Here is a 15,851-nt window from a genome sequence, read left to right as displayed (position 1 = left end):
AGTAAATTTACTCTATAAATAAGACATAATTAACACAGTAGCCGTTTCATTTTTTCCAAAATCAACAAAAAAAAATTAAATATTGGATTAGTCTGTAATGCTGAGATGGGATTAGTCGTCCCAAGGAAGAAGCATAATTTTAAAGGAAGATAGATAATTTTCATTATCTATCAGCTTAAAAGCCCAGTTACATTCTGCTGGTACAGTATAAAAACGTTTATAAATTTAAATATCTATCCTATTGGAATTTAAATAGTATAACCAAATTATCTGACTGAAAATCTTGTCTATTTTAATTACGAAACTGTTCGGTAAAACATTTTTTTGTAATTATTTACATACATTAGTTTATTAGAACTATTAATAATAAACGATTAATACTTTACAGTAAATAAATTCCGGCAGGAAAAATCAGTATCTAGGACACACATTCCCAGAACAAAGACAAGTATTTCATTCCGGCACATTTGGTCAGCCTAATTTAACACATCACATTTAAACTAAGCACTTATAATGAAAATAATCCTTACTACATACCTGTATCATCAGGAATATTGATGTAGTTGATCGATAAGCCAAACGTTTTCTTATAAACTGCAGTTTCCTCGTAATACAAATTTTTGTGTTGTTTAGTTGCACCAAAACCAGTTATTTTAGTCAGTTAATTTCTTATGGTATTTTATTCAGTTGTATCTAATATTTACCCACTTCTTCCACAAACAGCTTCCTGGAAAATTTTTATTCATTTATTCATTATTTCTCCTCGTTAATTGTACTTAAAAACTAGTAAAAGTTACTTATTCTAAAGTTTCTTATTATTAGACTTTCTATATCTAGGTCCGACACAATTTGTTGTTACAGTTTCTTTTAAAGAGGAAGAGACATTAGGTACTCCTAAGAAAAGATAAGTGTGGGAGTTACAATCACATTATTTTGATTGCAATAAATGAACAAGTATCAAATATTATTCTGGATTAGATATGTGGACGACACATTGATCATATACAATCCAATGAAAAATGACAACATATGACTATTTTAAATATACTTAACTCAAAAAATATACTTAATTAAAATTCAAGTTTAAAGTAGAAATTAACAATTTCAATGCCCAAAAAGTGATCTTTTTGGGCATTGAAATTGAAATAAATGGAAACAACATTACAGAAATAGCCGTTTATAGGAAACCAACCATAAATCACACCACTATACATGAGGAATCTAATCATCCATGATTACAAAACATTGGCTCGTATAAAAATTTAATTTTTAGACTGTTGCAATACACAAACAATAATAACCTAGATAACTAAAAACGAAACAAATATGATAAAACAAATAGCAGTTTCCAAACATTACAGCAGAATAATAATAAATAAGTTACTAATTTATTTCAGAAGAGAGGCATTTCTATTACAGCTGACCATCTTTTTTTCTTTCACCTGCTTATCCTCCGGGAATTACCGTTCAGGTATTACTTCAGAGAATGAAGGAGGATGATATGTATGATGAGTGTAAATGAAGTGTAGTCTTGTACAGTTGCAGTCCGACAATTCCTGAATTGTATGGTTAATTGAATCCCAACCACCAAAGATCGATCACCAGTATCCACGATCTACCAGTCTTATAACTGGTATAAAAGTAACTGCCTTTATAAGAACCTGAATGCTGGAACTTTTGACTTCCAAATCAGCTGATTTGGGAAAACGTGTTCTCTACTAGATCAACCGGGTGGGTTAAAGCTGTCCTTTTTTTTGTTTAACCTCCGGGTCCAACATTATATAGCTGACCATCTGTTACAACATAATCATACTATACCGACTTAGAAATTTTAGAAACATGCGGTAACAATAAAAAAATAAACTTGTTAGAAAAATACTGTATTTACAAATTCGACACATAAAATGATCATACAAGTTATCTTTTGAAGATGATATTTTGAGTAAAGCCACAGTAAATTACAACTATTCACATAACTCATATCCAGCAGATTTTTATGGTCATTACTCAAAAAATTTTATATATTTTCATTTGTTCATTTAATCATAACATCGCCATAATGTCAAACTGATGATATGAGTGGTTTGCGAAAGTACCTTTGAAAGTTATAGTGTTGTAATGTCGAGGAGCTATGTAAAGGTAAAACCTACAACATATATCTTTATTTCGACTTGGTGGTATGAAGTTCCCAACTGATCATTGGTTGTTAACTCGCCAACAGTAATTTTGTTGTTTTTATCCGCTGTTGATAAAAAAGTGGATAAAGACCTTATAAAAATATAGGTATGACTTCGACACGCATACACAAGTTCTTACTATAATTTTTGTACCTGAGCTGCCCATGTAAGTCCAGAATCGACAGGTATTCCCAAATATTTCATATGGTCAGTTTCACCGATCCAATTGCAAGCTTTACAACTATTTGCATGCATTTGTAGGACCAATGGTTCCTCCAAATTTTATCTCAATTCAAAACTGATTAACTTAATCTTTTCTGTATTCAGCTGCAAAGAGTTGTACCCAAACCACACGCTAAGCCTCAGGAGATCATCATACAAAGTTCACTTTTATCTTTTGTCCTGTAGCTTAAAGCTGTGTCATCCACAGAATTTGTTACTTGAAAAATTTCCACCTCTAACTTGCTGGATCTTACCTGACAGAAAGCTAGCAATCCAGTCTCCACAGATTCCTCTGAAACCGGCATTTCTTGGTTTTTTAGAAGGAGTCTGTGATTGACAGAATCGAAAGCCTTTCTTATATATAGAAATAATGCAGAGTATTTTGGAAAAAATCTAGACTATTTGTAGCCACCTCTTATTAGTAATTGTGAAAAGCCTTATAAACTAACTCGATTTAACTGAAAAATAAATAAACCTATTTCAGATTTAACCTTTTCATCCGCTTGGAGTAGATTAAGTAAACTAATTTAATCAGAATTATTTATTATCAATTCAGGGATAATAATAAACATTTGTAAATGTTGAAGTGTTATCTATTTTATTTTCATTATAGGTTTTGAGCAGGTTAAAGCTAAAAAAATATTATGAAATTAATTTGAAACGTATAAAAATGTTTTTTTTTTTTGTATTAAACGAGGTGTGGAAATCTAAAAATTAGAATTTTACTTTAATTTGATTTTTATTTTAATTAATACGAGTACTTCTACTTACTTTTTATTAGCATCCTTACACATCCAAATTAAGTAAGATGTAAACAGACTATACGTTTGACCACTTAACACAGTATCGATAGAAACAGACTTCACCAGCTGAAGTATCAGAAACTGTGTCATCTTTCCAAATATGATAAATGAACTACACCTTGTGTACGACAACATCTACATGGTGACACTAAAAAGTCTGACGATTCTTGACATACTCAAAACTAACTTTCACTGGAAAATATATTTATATGTATTAATTTGATTATTATAAAAAAAAATGTTAAATTTCATACACCACAACACAATTTATAACTGCTTATAAATATTTCAGATGGTACTTTAACCGGTTATGTAATTTTTTACATGTAAGCTTTTAATTTTGTTTTAAAGATTCTACCCTCAGTTCTAAACATTTTTTAGGTTCATGCATGTCAAATTGATTACTGTAATATTTTTAGTTGGAAATAGATATTACAAGTCTTTATTTGTAAACAAAGATTTAATTGTTATTTTTTATACTTCATATCATGTAGTAACTTCATTAAAATGTTGCGGAGAAATAATTTCCGAGAATTTATATTTAGGTTTATTTTTTTCATATAGTTTTATACTTATATGCCTGGAGTTATTTGAATTTATTTTACTTGTTAAGTTATGGAATTTGTAAATTATTTACATACAGATTTTCTGATCTGGTTTATGTGTTGAAAGTGTGTTCCATTGAGTAATGTTTGTTTTTAAAGTAAGTCAGACTAAGAAATCCATCAAAACAGAGCCATAAGGCAAATCTAAAACGATTTTGAAACTAAATGAAAGGTAAATTAATATTTTACATTTTCCTTTAGTTTTGAACCGAAAGTTAAATTAACTGTCTTCATTTAATCAATTATGATGAATAATATTTTATATATAGCTTGTGTGGCCCTTCCTAACAGATGAATTACAAAGTCTGTAAGTAACATACATATTGTATATTTCTTAAATGGATGTAGAAAAATGAAATTCATAAAAGGTGATGACCGAAAAGAAAGATTGCATACAAAAAGTTTTAATTTTATAAAAAAAAATATTTATAATACCTTTTAGAAAGTAGTTTATTTAATGTAGATTAATTCCTGTCCTTTTTTGTTAATATTTTATTGAAGTTGTCAGCCTGAACGATTAAGAACTGTATTTTTTTTAAATTGATGAGGTAACATTCAAACCGTGCTTAATCCTTCTTTTCAAACAGATTATTGCTATGTGCAAATTCTTCTTTGTTATTAGAATTTACTGGACACATTTCATCACAACAAAATTGTTCCTAATATAATATCCCTTTCTTTCCTGCTGATAGTAGTTTTTCTTGGCAAGGCAGAAAAGATTTTACAGAAAAAAACAATTATCTTGACCACAGAAGAGTATTTTGAATGCTAAAGAACAAGTAAAGTAACTTGATAAAGATTAAGTTTTTTTAAAACTAAAGGATTAAATATATATTACTAAATTATTAACTATCAGTAAGCTTAAAAGAACTTTAAAAGGAAAAAAGATTAATAAGTAACAAAGTCTGTTAGAAATAAAAATTTATTATAGTTAAACGATGTGGGACTATCGACTTGAAGAAAAACAATGTTTCATTAAGGAATAAGGAAACATTAATTTTAAGAAAATTCTGTTAGAAAATGTCTCTATTGATCATACAACCAGTCACGTCAACAATCTTCCTATATAACTATTTGATGAAAATTGGGATGGTGAACAACTTGCTGATGAATGATTACAGTGGTAAAAGGAAATAATTTTTGGTCATCCAACATCTGATGAAGAAGAGAGTGACGAAGAGTGTAATTGTCAAAAATATGAAAGATGTGATATGTATATTTAAACCAAAGACTGAGTTTGACTGAATTTTTTTGCCTGTTACTCTAAAACTGAGAATTTTTTATTACCCTTATATTACAAATTGTTTCATTAGCCTGCTTGAAATAATTTTTGTTTTTACAGAATTTTTTGATTACTATTAAAAATGTAGTATCTAATAAACAACTTGTTCAAACTGAGCTTTTTTATCTCAATTTGAAATAAAATAAATTAGTTAAAAATAAACAGTAATCAATTGCTGATAGTTTATCTCTGCATTTTATATGAACTAGAAATAGACAATTAGACAATGTGAGGTTGACCAAATATTAGACACACATCTAACTAAAATATCTAAGTTTTTTATTAAACCTTATCTTTATAAGTTTTTTAAAATTTTTTAGCAGTTCATATACAGCGCAATAGAGTATCACACATTCTAAGATATTTAATAAAAATGCGTGAGATAAATTTTTAAATTTATCTCACGCAAATAATGAAAAACTTATTCTAATTACCTAATAATTTGGTTTTCTAAAAAAAGATTTATACGTTTAAAAATTCAACATTGACTTACCCCGTGATGTTATGAGAATTAGAAATTTCACCATAAGAAGTTATTGAAATAAATACTGACTAATATTGTTATGAAAATTATGTCTTTACTTAAATCTTTGATTAATGAACAATGTTTTCCATATTATGATATGATAGTTTCAACAATGTTTAATCTTAACGATTACTATGGTAACTTTAACAAATGTATTCATTTTAATGGAAAATTTTTATTTCACGATATAGAATGAAATAAATTATTTTTTCTTTAAGAATTAAATATATTTAAAAATACACTTCTACTTTGCAAAAGCCATATTAACACACAAAAAAATTTTAAGTTTTGTAATTAATTAAAAACTGCAACGGAATCATCATAAGAACCTTCTTGTATACTGAATTATTCCTTTACGAAAACAGCTTATTTGTCTTGTTTTATAGGAGTGGATATTGTTTTCAGCAAAGACTACTTTCTTCTGTGGTCAAGATTATTGGTTTTTCGGTATGATTTATTCTGCGATGCTAAAAATTCTGTCAGCAGGAAGGAAGCTATGGCCACACACTTTGAAGTTCAGAACACTTTGTAGGAAACGTAGAATGCTTCTTAAAACTGTTTTTTTTATTTTTTTATTTTGTGATGTACAACCAGGCTTGGAACACTTTTGTTTGTGATGAAATGTGCAATCAGCCGATTGAAAATGAAGTTGGTTAGTTGGAAAAATCACTCTACGAATGAAATCTGGTTATGAACAAAACACGTACTGTTTGAAATTTAACTTTTCTACATTAATTACTATATGAAAAAGCATTATTTGACCGAATGATTCTCACTTTAATTCCAATAACAAAGCAATAATCTTAGTTTTAAAAAAAATTAGACAAACCAGTTTGATTGTTACCTCCTGAATTACTTGTTTTTAATTCACCATATATTTCTAAAAGTAGAAAAGAAAAATAATAAAAATTATTGTTTTAGTTTGAAGTGCTGTTTTTTCTCTTTTTTACTTTTAAATTTGATTCATTTCTACATTGAAATTTTTATTATAAAATGGTATTATATTTATTTATTATTCTTTACCTGATGGTTTTCTGGCAGGTAAATTATAGTTTTAATAGTAATAACTAAAAAAAAAAATTAGAATGTTATTAATAGTAATTTTTTGTTTAACCATTAACTGGTATCATACATCTCACAGACTGCTGGCATTTTTTGTCTCTCTCCCCTTCCTCAAATATTGGATCAATGGTCGACCCACTTTACCTACCTTCCAGCTGTTATGCGAAGTACTTGCTGTGAAGATCATGTTTTTTTTTGTCATATTATGTGGTGAGTTATTGTGTTTTGTTTTTTGAGGCAGTCTCAAAAAAACGCATGACACCAGTTCTGTTACTAACTTAATCGTTGCTGTAGTTTTTTATTTTAATTTTACATTTTTCGTAGTGCTTTCAGTGGTTGATTTGAATAGTTTCTATGCTAATACTTTTTTCTTTCAGTTAATTTTTTATACTGTTTATTTATTTTATCCTATATTTTATTTCTTTTTATCCATTTTAATAGTTCGTTTCTAGTTCTGTAAAATATTTCTTAATAATAATTTTTTTAACAATGAATGATATAAGTGAAATAAGCTGTAATGATACCATTGATCTACAACCAGGTCCTTTGTGTCGTGTTTTACAAGGTACCTGATTAAATTTTGAAAAGGATTTAGAAGAAATGGTTTCAAATGTGCTAGAAGAATTTGATGGGGATGATGATAGCGAAAATGATCCAGATTATCTAAGCGAAAGTGATCACAATACAGAATCAGAACAAAGAGCACAAAAATAATGAAGTTGATGTAGCAAATAGGGCTGAAAATGATACAAACCAAGAATTAGAGGGACAGGAAAAAATCGAGGAAGAAGCTGAAGGTAAAAATTTGACTGCACCAAGACGTAATATCTACTCCTGTTTCTATGGGAAAGAGAATTTTTTTTTTGTGGAGTAAAGAACAACCATCTGTTAATGTACGAACAAGACTGCATAACATTATTTTGCAACTACCTAGATTGAAACCAAAGGCAAAATTATTAGGAGCAAAACCACATAGAAGACATTTGGAATCTTCTTTTTACTCTAGAAATATTAGAGGAAATTCTTATGCGAACAAATAACAAAAACTAAGAGAAAAGTACAAAAGAAAAACTTATCGTTCATTTAGGATCTAGATATGATTGAACTGAAAACTTTCATTGGTTTGCTACGCTATACTGCTACTTTCAAATCTAGTAATGAATCTATTGACTACTTGAGACAGATGGAACAGGATGAGATGTGTTTCGTTGCACAATGACTAAAAAAAAAAGATTTTTGTTTCTTTTGGTGTCTTTATGCTTTAACAATTCAATAGATTGAGAAGAGAGAAAAAAAACGATGATACAGCAGCAATATCTGGAATTTTTAATAAATTTTTGGAGAATTCACAGGTTTATTATAGACTGGGTCCTACAGTCTGCGTGAATGAATGTTACTACCCTTTCAGGGTCGCACGTACATGCCACGAAAACCAGCAAAGTATGATGTGAAATTTTTATGTATGGCAGAGGCCAGGAGCTGTTATTTATATAACGCATATATTTTCTCAGGGAAAAGCAGTGATAGAAAAACTCTTAACTTTTGAAGAGAAAAAATTCAGCATTCCAACACAATCTATACAATGGCTCGTCAAATCAATTGAAGGAAGACGTCATGAAATGTCACGGTGGACAATTGGTTTAATTCAACTGAAATAGTAAACAAGCTCTTAAAGAGAGTTAAAATATGTTGGAACTTAAAAAAAATAAAAAATAAATTCTTCCTCAATTTTAGCCTAGTAAAATGCAAGCAAACATCATCTCTCTATGGTTATACTGAGAACATTACTCTTCTTTCGTATGTACTGAAAAAGTTGAAAGCTGTTGTATTAGTGTCATTAATGCACCACTCGCAGAATGATGACCCCGACACTGATAAGCCTGAAATAATTTCATTTTACAGCTTAACCAAAGGAGGTGTTGACCGAATTGATCAAAAGTGTGCAAACTACACAACCTGTCGAAGGACACAGAGGTAGACAATGGCAATCTTCTTCACGCTTGTCGACATGGGAAGTGGTGTAAATTCTTGCATTCTTCACCAGTCATTTACCCAATCAGATAAGATGACTCAACATGACTTTATGAAGACTTTGGCAGAGTCACTTACTTACCTGCAAGTGCACTGTACTCATTAAAAATCTTCCACACGAATTGATGTTCACAATCAAAAGGATCCTTAAAATGTTGAACGTGTCAGAAAATTCACAAGAAATACCCAATTTGTTTGAAAAACTGAAGATATGTGCATTTTGCCCTACAAAACTACAAGAAAACCAAATATCCATGTCAGAAATGTACTGCTCCAATTTGTCTGGAAAGTTCTAAAAAAAATTTGTGTCACATGTTATGAAGTAGTGAAATTTATATTTTTTAATCGCTATATTTATGTACTTTAAGGCTATTTTTTTCTTAGTTATATTTGTACAGTGAATAAATAATTTTTATATAAATTTTACATTAGTAAATAGATTTAGAAGTATATAGTTTAATTTTTTGCAACAATGAAAATGAGTCTGAAAAATAAAAACTGTTAAAATCAAAATCTAAGTTCTATTTTACTTTTTCCTGATTTTACTATTTAATACTTGGTTTATGATTATTTAAAAATACTATGAAAAGCTTAAACGGAAAAAATTATAAAAAAACTGGCATTATAAAGAAATTAAAAGGGTTTTGGCAGGAACACATATTTTAAGATTTTATAGCTATATTTTATTTAATGTAAATTTTTGTTAAATTGAAGTTTGTATAGTCAAGTTTAAACAATCTGTGAGCAACAAATTTCATGAATAAAAAAAAATGTGAAGATAAAAAAATGAAATAGAGGTCTCCTGGACTGACACCAGTTACGTACTTTTATAGCTCACAATACCAGAGCTCAGATTATTTTTTACTTTTACTTTATTTAAACAAATAATTGAATGGTGTTAGAATGATTTCTGTACAGGCCCTTCTATTTGTAATTGAATGTACAAGTCTCCAAAGCAGTATTTAGTCCAATACTACAGTTTAATTTTTATACCGCTCAGTTGGTATGCTTATTAATAAATGTTTTGTAAATATTTTGTGAGTTTATGTATTTTTTTAAAAATAACAGTAACATTACCTGAAATTTTTGCACAGCTACTGTTGTTAAATATATTATTGTAACCTAATATTAGCTTTATAATATTATAAGCTATGCCAATTATGGTCTGATTTTTTTTCCACATTAATGTCTAAAAACAGAATGTAAAAATGTTATTAAAATTTATATGTAAACCAAGATTTTGACACATTTGAACAGTAAGAAATTTACAGATGTACCAAATTTGATAACAATAAAATGCATTTAATACATATTTAAGTGGCTTCCTAATCTTTTAAAGATAAATGCTATAAACAAAACTGCTTGTTGTTAAATCTACTAAAGAAGGTACTTTTAACAGAAAAGATTCAATGTTTTTAAAAGTGAATTGCTTTTCATATTTTTATTTTTTTTGTCAAAAGTCACTATATAATGACCGACTGTGAGATCACAAGCCAAAGAAAAGGTGGTCTCATAATGACAAACCCAGTTCTCATAAACAATTATTTGATTATTCTTTTTATGTATTTAAATCCTTTAATCAAACAGCATTATTACTTGAGTACAACAATGAATCTCTCAGTGACTTTAAGCCGCCTAAAAATTTATTTTATAGATGTTTTATGATAAATCTAATTTTTCTTTATTAAATTGTGTATTTTATAATTTATTTATTTAATCGATTAACTATATTATTAATTTATTTATTCGTGTAATTTATTAAATTGTGTATTTTAGATTTTCAAAATTCCTTTTTGCTGTAATTAAATCAATAAATAAATCTTTAATCATTTAAATACAAACATGTGAAATAATGTTAAAGTAAATACATTAAGTAAAAAAAATTACTTCTCGTGTCTGTTATCGATGTTACTTATGAACTATTTATTTAATACACTTTGAAAATATGAATAATTCATAAAATGTTTTAAATCACTTGAACATTCAAAGACAGATTTTTAACAGTTTTATGTAATAAGAAATCATATCAATAAAATTTTTCTTTGTAAGGATTTGGTGCGATTAAAAATTTGACAACAGTTGTCCATATTAAAATAATTATAAAGTTCCTTTGACAGAAATACAAAATTAAGATTTTTAAAGTGCACTTTTTTAGATTTTTTTTTACTATTGATGTGTTCATTTATAAATTATGGTCACAATTAAAGTAACATACATTGCAAATTAATATTGTAACAAAATAAATAATGCAAATATATTACTGTTATTTATTTGCTTATAATAAAGTCAACTGACTTTATTATACCTTCCACCGACTAAACTAGAAAAGGGAATGAATAAGGAACATTCCATACACATTTAAAAAAAACCTACCTTCCATTAGCATGCTAGGGTCGGTGCTGTGGGAGCGACAGTGCTCTCTCTTCCTTGCAGCCCCCCATCCATTTTCCTATGTGTGCATGCACACAACAGCAAAACACCACACTGCTGGAACTTTGAAGCGCACAGTTCCAAACAAAGATTTTTGTATCTTTTTCATAAACCGGGGGATGGATACTAACACTAAGCTTAAGGATTATATACTGTACAAGTATAAAAAAAGAATTAGAGAAAAAAGGACTCATTCTATTAAATGTTATCGATAATATCAAGTGGAAACAGGAGGTGCTGCAGTCCTACCCGTCACTGATAATGAAAAAAAAAGAATAAGGAGTATAGGCTGTGTACAAACATACACAATAATAATTAATAGACCATTAAAGATAGAAAAGTTAAAAGATATTGATAAATCAATTTTATCTTTTATTTAAAATCCAACAGGATAACCAATAATTACATGTACTTACAAATAATTTATTTATGTAATGTATTAAAAAATTTAAAACCAACTTGAGATTCAAACCCAAAACCTGGATGTAGACACACAGTCCCACTATGTAAGTTGGATGAAGTGGGTAGCTTTAGTTTTAATCATCATAATTAGTAAAGATAAATAATAAACTTGCATCCGGTTATACAATAATACAATCGATTTGTTTTTACGAAAATGAATGATACATTTTAAATAAAGAAGCAACCTGTTTTCTGTGGAAATTTATTTATTAGATAAAAAAATAAATATCTTAGAATGTCTATTTGAAAATTAATCGATAATACAATTCTTAAAATAGATATAAATATATATAAACTATTGTTTAATCTACTTAATATTTAGGATTTACCTAAAATGTAAGACGTGTGATGAGAAGTAAACTTTCAGGTTTTATAGAATTTTATATTCGTTCATGAGCAGTGTTATTTATCAAAATGCATTTAAAAAAACAATGTTCATGAAAAACATGAAAGTTGTGATTTTTATAACAAGTCTCTCTTGTAAGCTTTATATGCATTTTTTTTACACTGCTTTTTCTGAGCTAGTGGAATTCCTCAGCATCTACCAAATTATCCAATTGGAACTGGTTCTGGGCTTAAAATGTTCATACATCACCCGCATATTATAAACTACAGTAATATATAAATCTGTGTTTGAGGCATACAAGGTACCTCCACACCTAAGTTGTAACATACAAAATGGAGAAAAATATAATGTTAAATAAATTATATGCATTGGATAAATATTATACCTGTTTTAAATTATGCACACTTGAAAAAATGCTATTAATTTTTTTCTTAATCAAATTTCTTATATAAGATTTTTGAAGACCATACGGATTCTCTAATACGGATACAATTAAGGATACAATTAAGATGCCTTTTTAAACTTAACTCTGATTAAAATCTTTTGATAAAAGTACAAAATAATTTTGCTCAGTATGAATATTTAAATATAATTTTTCATTATTACATTACATTAATTACATCAATTTAATTATTACATTGTTTAAATGTAATTACATTTTTCATTAAACGATTTCTAACAAAACTTACAAACATAATTTTTCACTTTTTTATGAATATAAAACAGATTTACTAACAAATGACTTTTGACGGCAATCTTCAGAGAGATTGCCGTGGAATTTGGAATCAGCATGTAAATAAATATATATTTATAGGTTGTATTACAATGTTCTGCTGGGACTTTCATAACCTATTCTACTCATGAAAATAATGTAAATACTTCTGATAAATATATGTCCTAAATGCTTTGTTTGCGAGTTATGCTAGTGAAAAATTTTGCTCGGATTTCAGCTATAATGGTGAAATGAGATTGAACTGAAGTTTTAGGATGTTAGTTAAGGAGCCAAATCAGTAATTTCTTATAGTTTTTGACATGGAAAATCAAATAAAATAGATCCTAGTACCTTATATGCAGTTGATTTTGAGAAATCTGGGGTGAAAACCAATAAATTATAGTAAAAACTCCTGTTTTTTTTATGTTTGACATACAGTAACTTTTTTAAATGGGTAATACTTTTAAACAAAATTTTTTGACAATTTAATTCTAAACAAAATGGTTTAAGAAATGTTGGATGAAACAAAGAAAAGTTAGAAAAATTAAAATTTTATTTAGAAACAGTCAACTAAACCAAACTGCATTATATATACCAGTTAATAATAAAAGTTGAAAGATGAGACCGCCATTTTCACACATTTTTTGGCCAAACAACACATTTCTTTAATGTAGACAACTAATTCCTCACGAGAATAAATTTTTGTTTTATGTATAATATTTTTCATCCATAATTGGTGGCTGGGCATGTGGACCTCCATGATCGATCCATTTCTCAGGGAAATGATTTTAGAGAGTGGAAATGGCACAACAGAAGAGCGGAGACTAGAGGAACATCTTCAAGCAGCTGCAGCAATTCTTCTTGAAGAAAGTACAAGTAGACCTCAGCATTTAATTGACCAGGTAATGTGAACAGTACAAACAGCTAATTGTGAAGAAGGCTGCACACCATTCATTGACACTAAATCGCTGTTGAAAATTGTCTTCCACTCTTTCATGAGAATTTCTGCCCATGTATGTTCACTGCTAACTTGTTGATATAATCTTGAAATTTGCCTAGTCGGTAAACAAAACGTGATTGTAGAGTTGTCGATTTGTATTCCACCAGTTGCAGAACTCAAAGCGAAGTGACGAACCGTCTCCTGGGTGTAGATGTTGAATTAGCTGTTTATGATAAGAATAGAACTTGTATTGTTTAAGTGTCTTCCAAACCTTCGAATGGAAAATAAATATTTAGAAAGACGTCATGTAATGACACCTGGATTGCGCTGAACTGAATCGCTAATAATTTCATCAATAACAGCATCGTGTTGGACAGATCATTGTAGCTGGTACAATTGCTAGATAGTGAACCTGTTTCCTGAAGATTCAAAGTTGCACTAACTGTTTTGGGATCTGAAATCCTGTGATCTGGAAACCATATTTCATATTCTACTGCAGCACCTGTAGCATTAATATTACACACAACCAAAATGAATACCATATCAGCGTACTCCTCTGTTTTAAATAGGAATGTCATTACTTCAATGGCAAACCAATCAAATTCTAACTAAAATTCATAGAAAACTTTTGCTAACAAAGCACGTTCACAGTACCCGATATACTTAATATACCTTACAGAATGATTTAAACTAATACAGTATTGCGCATTGTTGATCAGCTGTTGTTATTTTATTGCCAATTTAGAAATAATAATTTTTCAAAGAATTTATTGTATTTCTGTCATTAATTAAAATATTATATTCTAAGTAATCTTTATTTATTTATTTTTATTTTACAATTGTGTAATTTCTAGTTTTTTTTAATTTTTTTAACAGCAAATTTTGTTTTACAAATTTTTTCACATCACCAAAAAAGAATTTGGTTTTTGTTTACATTAAATAAGTACTTTTCTGACAAATGTAGTAAATAAAACTTGAATTTTTCTAACTTTTCTTTATTTATCTTACACCCTTGTAGAGCAATTTGGGGTTTTTTATCCCAATTTCTCAAAAACTACTACAGATTGAAATAATATTCATAATTTTTATATACTCATAGATTTCATCGCTATAAACATTCTGATAAGATGTCATAATAAGATAAAACAAATTTAAATGCATATGTAAATAATCACTCGGTTGATGCAGATAATGGTCTGGACAAAACAGTCTATTATCTTTAATGTTATTCAATCCTAACAATTATAAATTTTGAAGCATACATCTATTTTTGTAACAATAGACGCAGCACTAATTAATAAAGTAATGTGTTTACATTATGAAAACATAAATACTGTTTTATAAAAATGAAATCATAAATACACCATGACCAATTAATTTTCAATTTGTTACAAATAGCAACAAATAAAAATACTCTCGACCAACTTATAAATAATTAATCTGGCAATGAATTCAAAAAAAGGAAAATCTAAACAGAATTCAAAGATATTATTTTTTAGTCTGGTTTTTCAGCAATTTCAGAATGAATAAAAGGTATTTAAAAGAAAGTGGTGAGAAACTTCGATCGTGATAAAAATAAGAAAACGACAGCCAAGAAATAATGTAAAAAGAACTACTGCCATGCACCTACCTCTCTGAGATATTAGAATGGGTAGTATTTTTTTAACGGTCTTAAAAAATAAGGAAAAAGATTACAAAGTAGAAACTAAATCTTTTAGGAATGAGAAAATGTGTTATCTTTAATTTTTATAAAACGTTTTCACTTTTTAATCAGTTTTCTAACTACTTTTCTTCAATTCAATGGGATTAGGCTCATATTTACGGCACAATATCCAATCCTAAGGAAGAATGATTTAAAAACTTTAAATATATACTCAAATCGTCCATGAAAAAAATTATTTGGACAAAATACCTAAGATGGCACCACTAAAGGAACTTAACCAAAAAAACAATCAAAAGAATTATGGAAGTCAATCTACTTAGTGAAGAATGATGCTTGAACATAAAAATAATAATAAAAAAATATATAGGTAAATTTTTTTGAAGTACAATTGATCTTGAATACATAACTGAAAAGAAGTGAAAAAAATAAATTAAATAGTAAAAAATATTTCTGTTTTTTGGATGCAAAAAACTTAATTTTAACAAATGTATAAATCTAGACTGTTTGCATCAGTCTCAGTTTAAGATATTTTATAATAATCATAGATAATAAAGAAAACATTAACCGAAATACGTCTCATACTTAAAAAG

The 15,851-nt window shown here is 28.1% G+C and overlaps 1 protein-coding gene across 2 annotated transcripts in view; it reads right to left on the bottom strand.

The window, feature by feature from the left end:
* Window positions 1-15,851, bottom strand: part of LOC142330585 (uncharacterized) — a 56,068-nt gene that overhangs the window by 9,179 nt on the left and 31,038 nt on the right. For both annotated transcript variants that reach the window (XM_075375971.1, XM_075375970.1), the window contains exons 6-7: window positions 3,171-3,394; window positions 538-727 (exon numbers count right to left, since the gene is read on the bottom strand). In XM_075375971.1, coding sequence (XP_075232086.1) covers window positions 3,351-3,394 — 44 coding nt within the window. In that variant the 3' untranslated portion in view covers window positions 538-727; window positions 3,171-3,350. The remainder of the gene's footprint in view (window positions 1-537; window positions 728-3,170; window positions 3,395-15,851) is intronic.

This window comes from Lycorma delicatula, chromosome 9 (assembly GCF_047948215.1).
Source record: "Lycorma delicatula isolate Av1 chromosome 9, ASM4794821v1, whole genome shotgun sequence".
Taxonomy (NCBI): Eukaryota; Metazoa; Arthropoda; class Insecta; order Hemiptera; family Fulgoridae; genus Lycorma; species Lycorma delicatula.
Note: the sequence above shows the minus strand (reverse complement) of the source record. Positions and strands in the feature narration are given on the sequence as shown.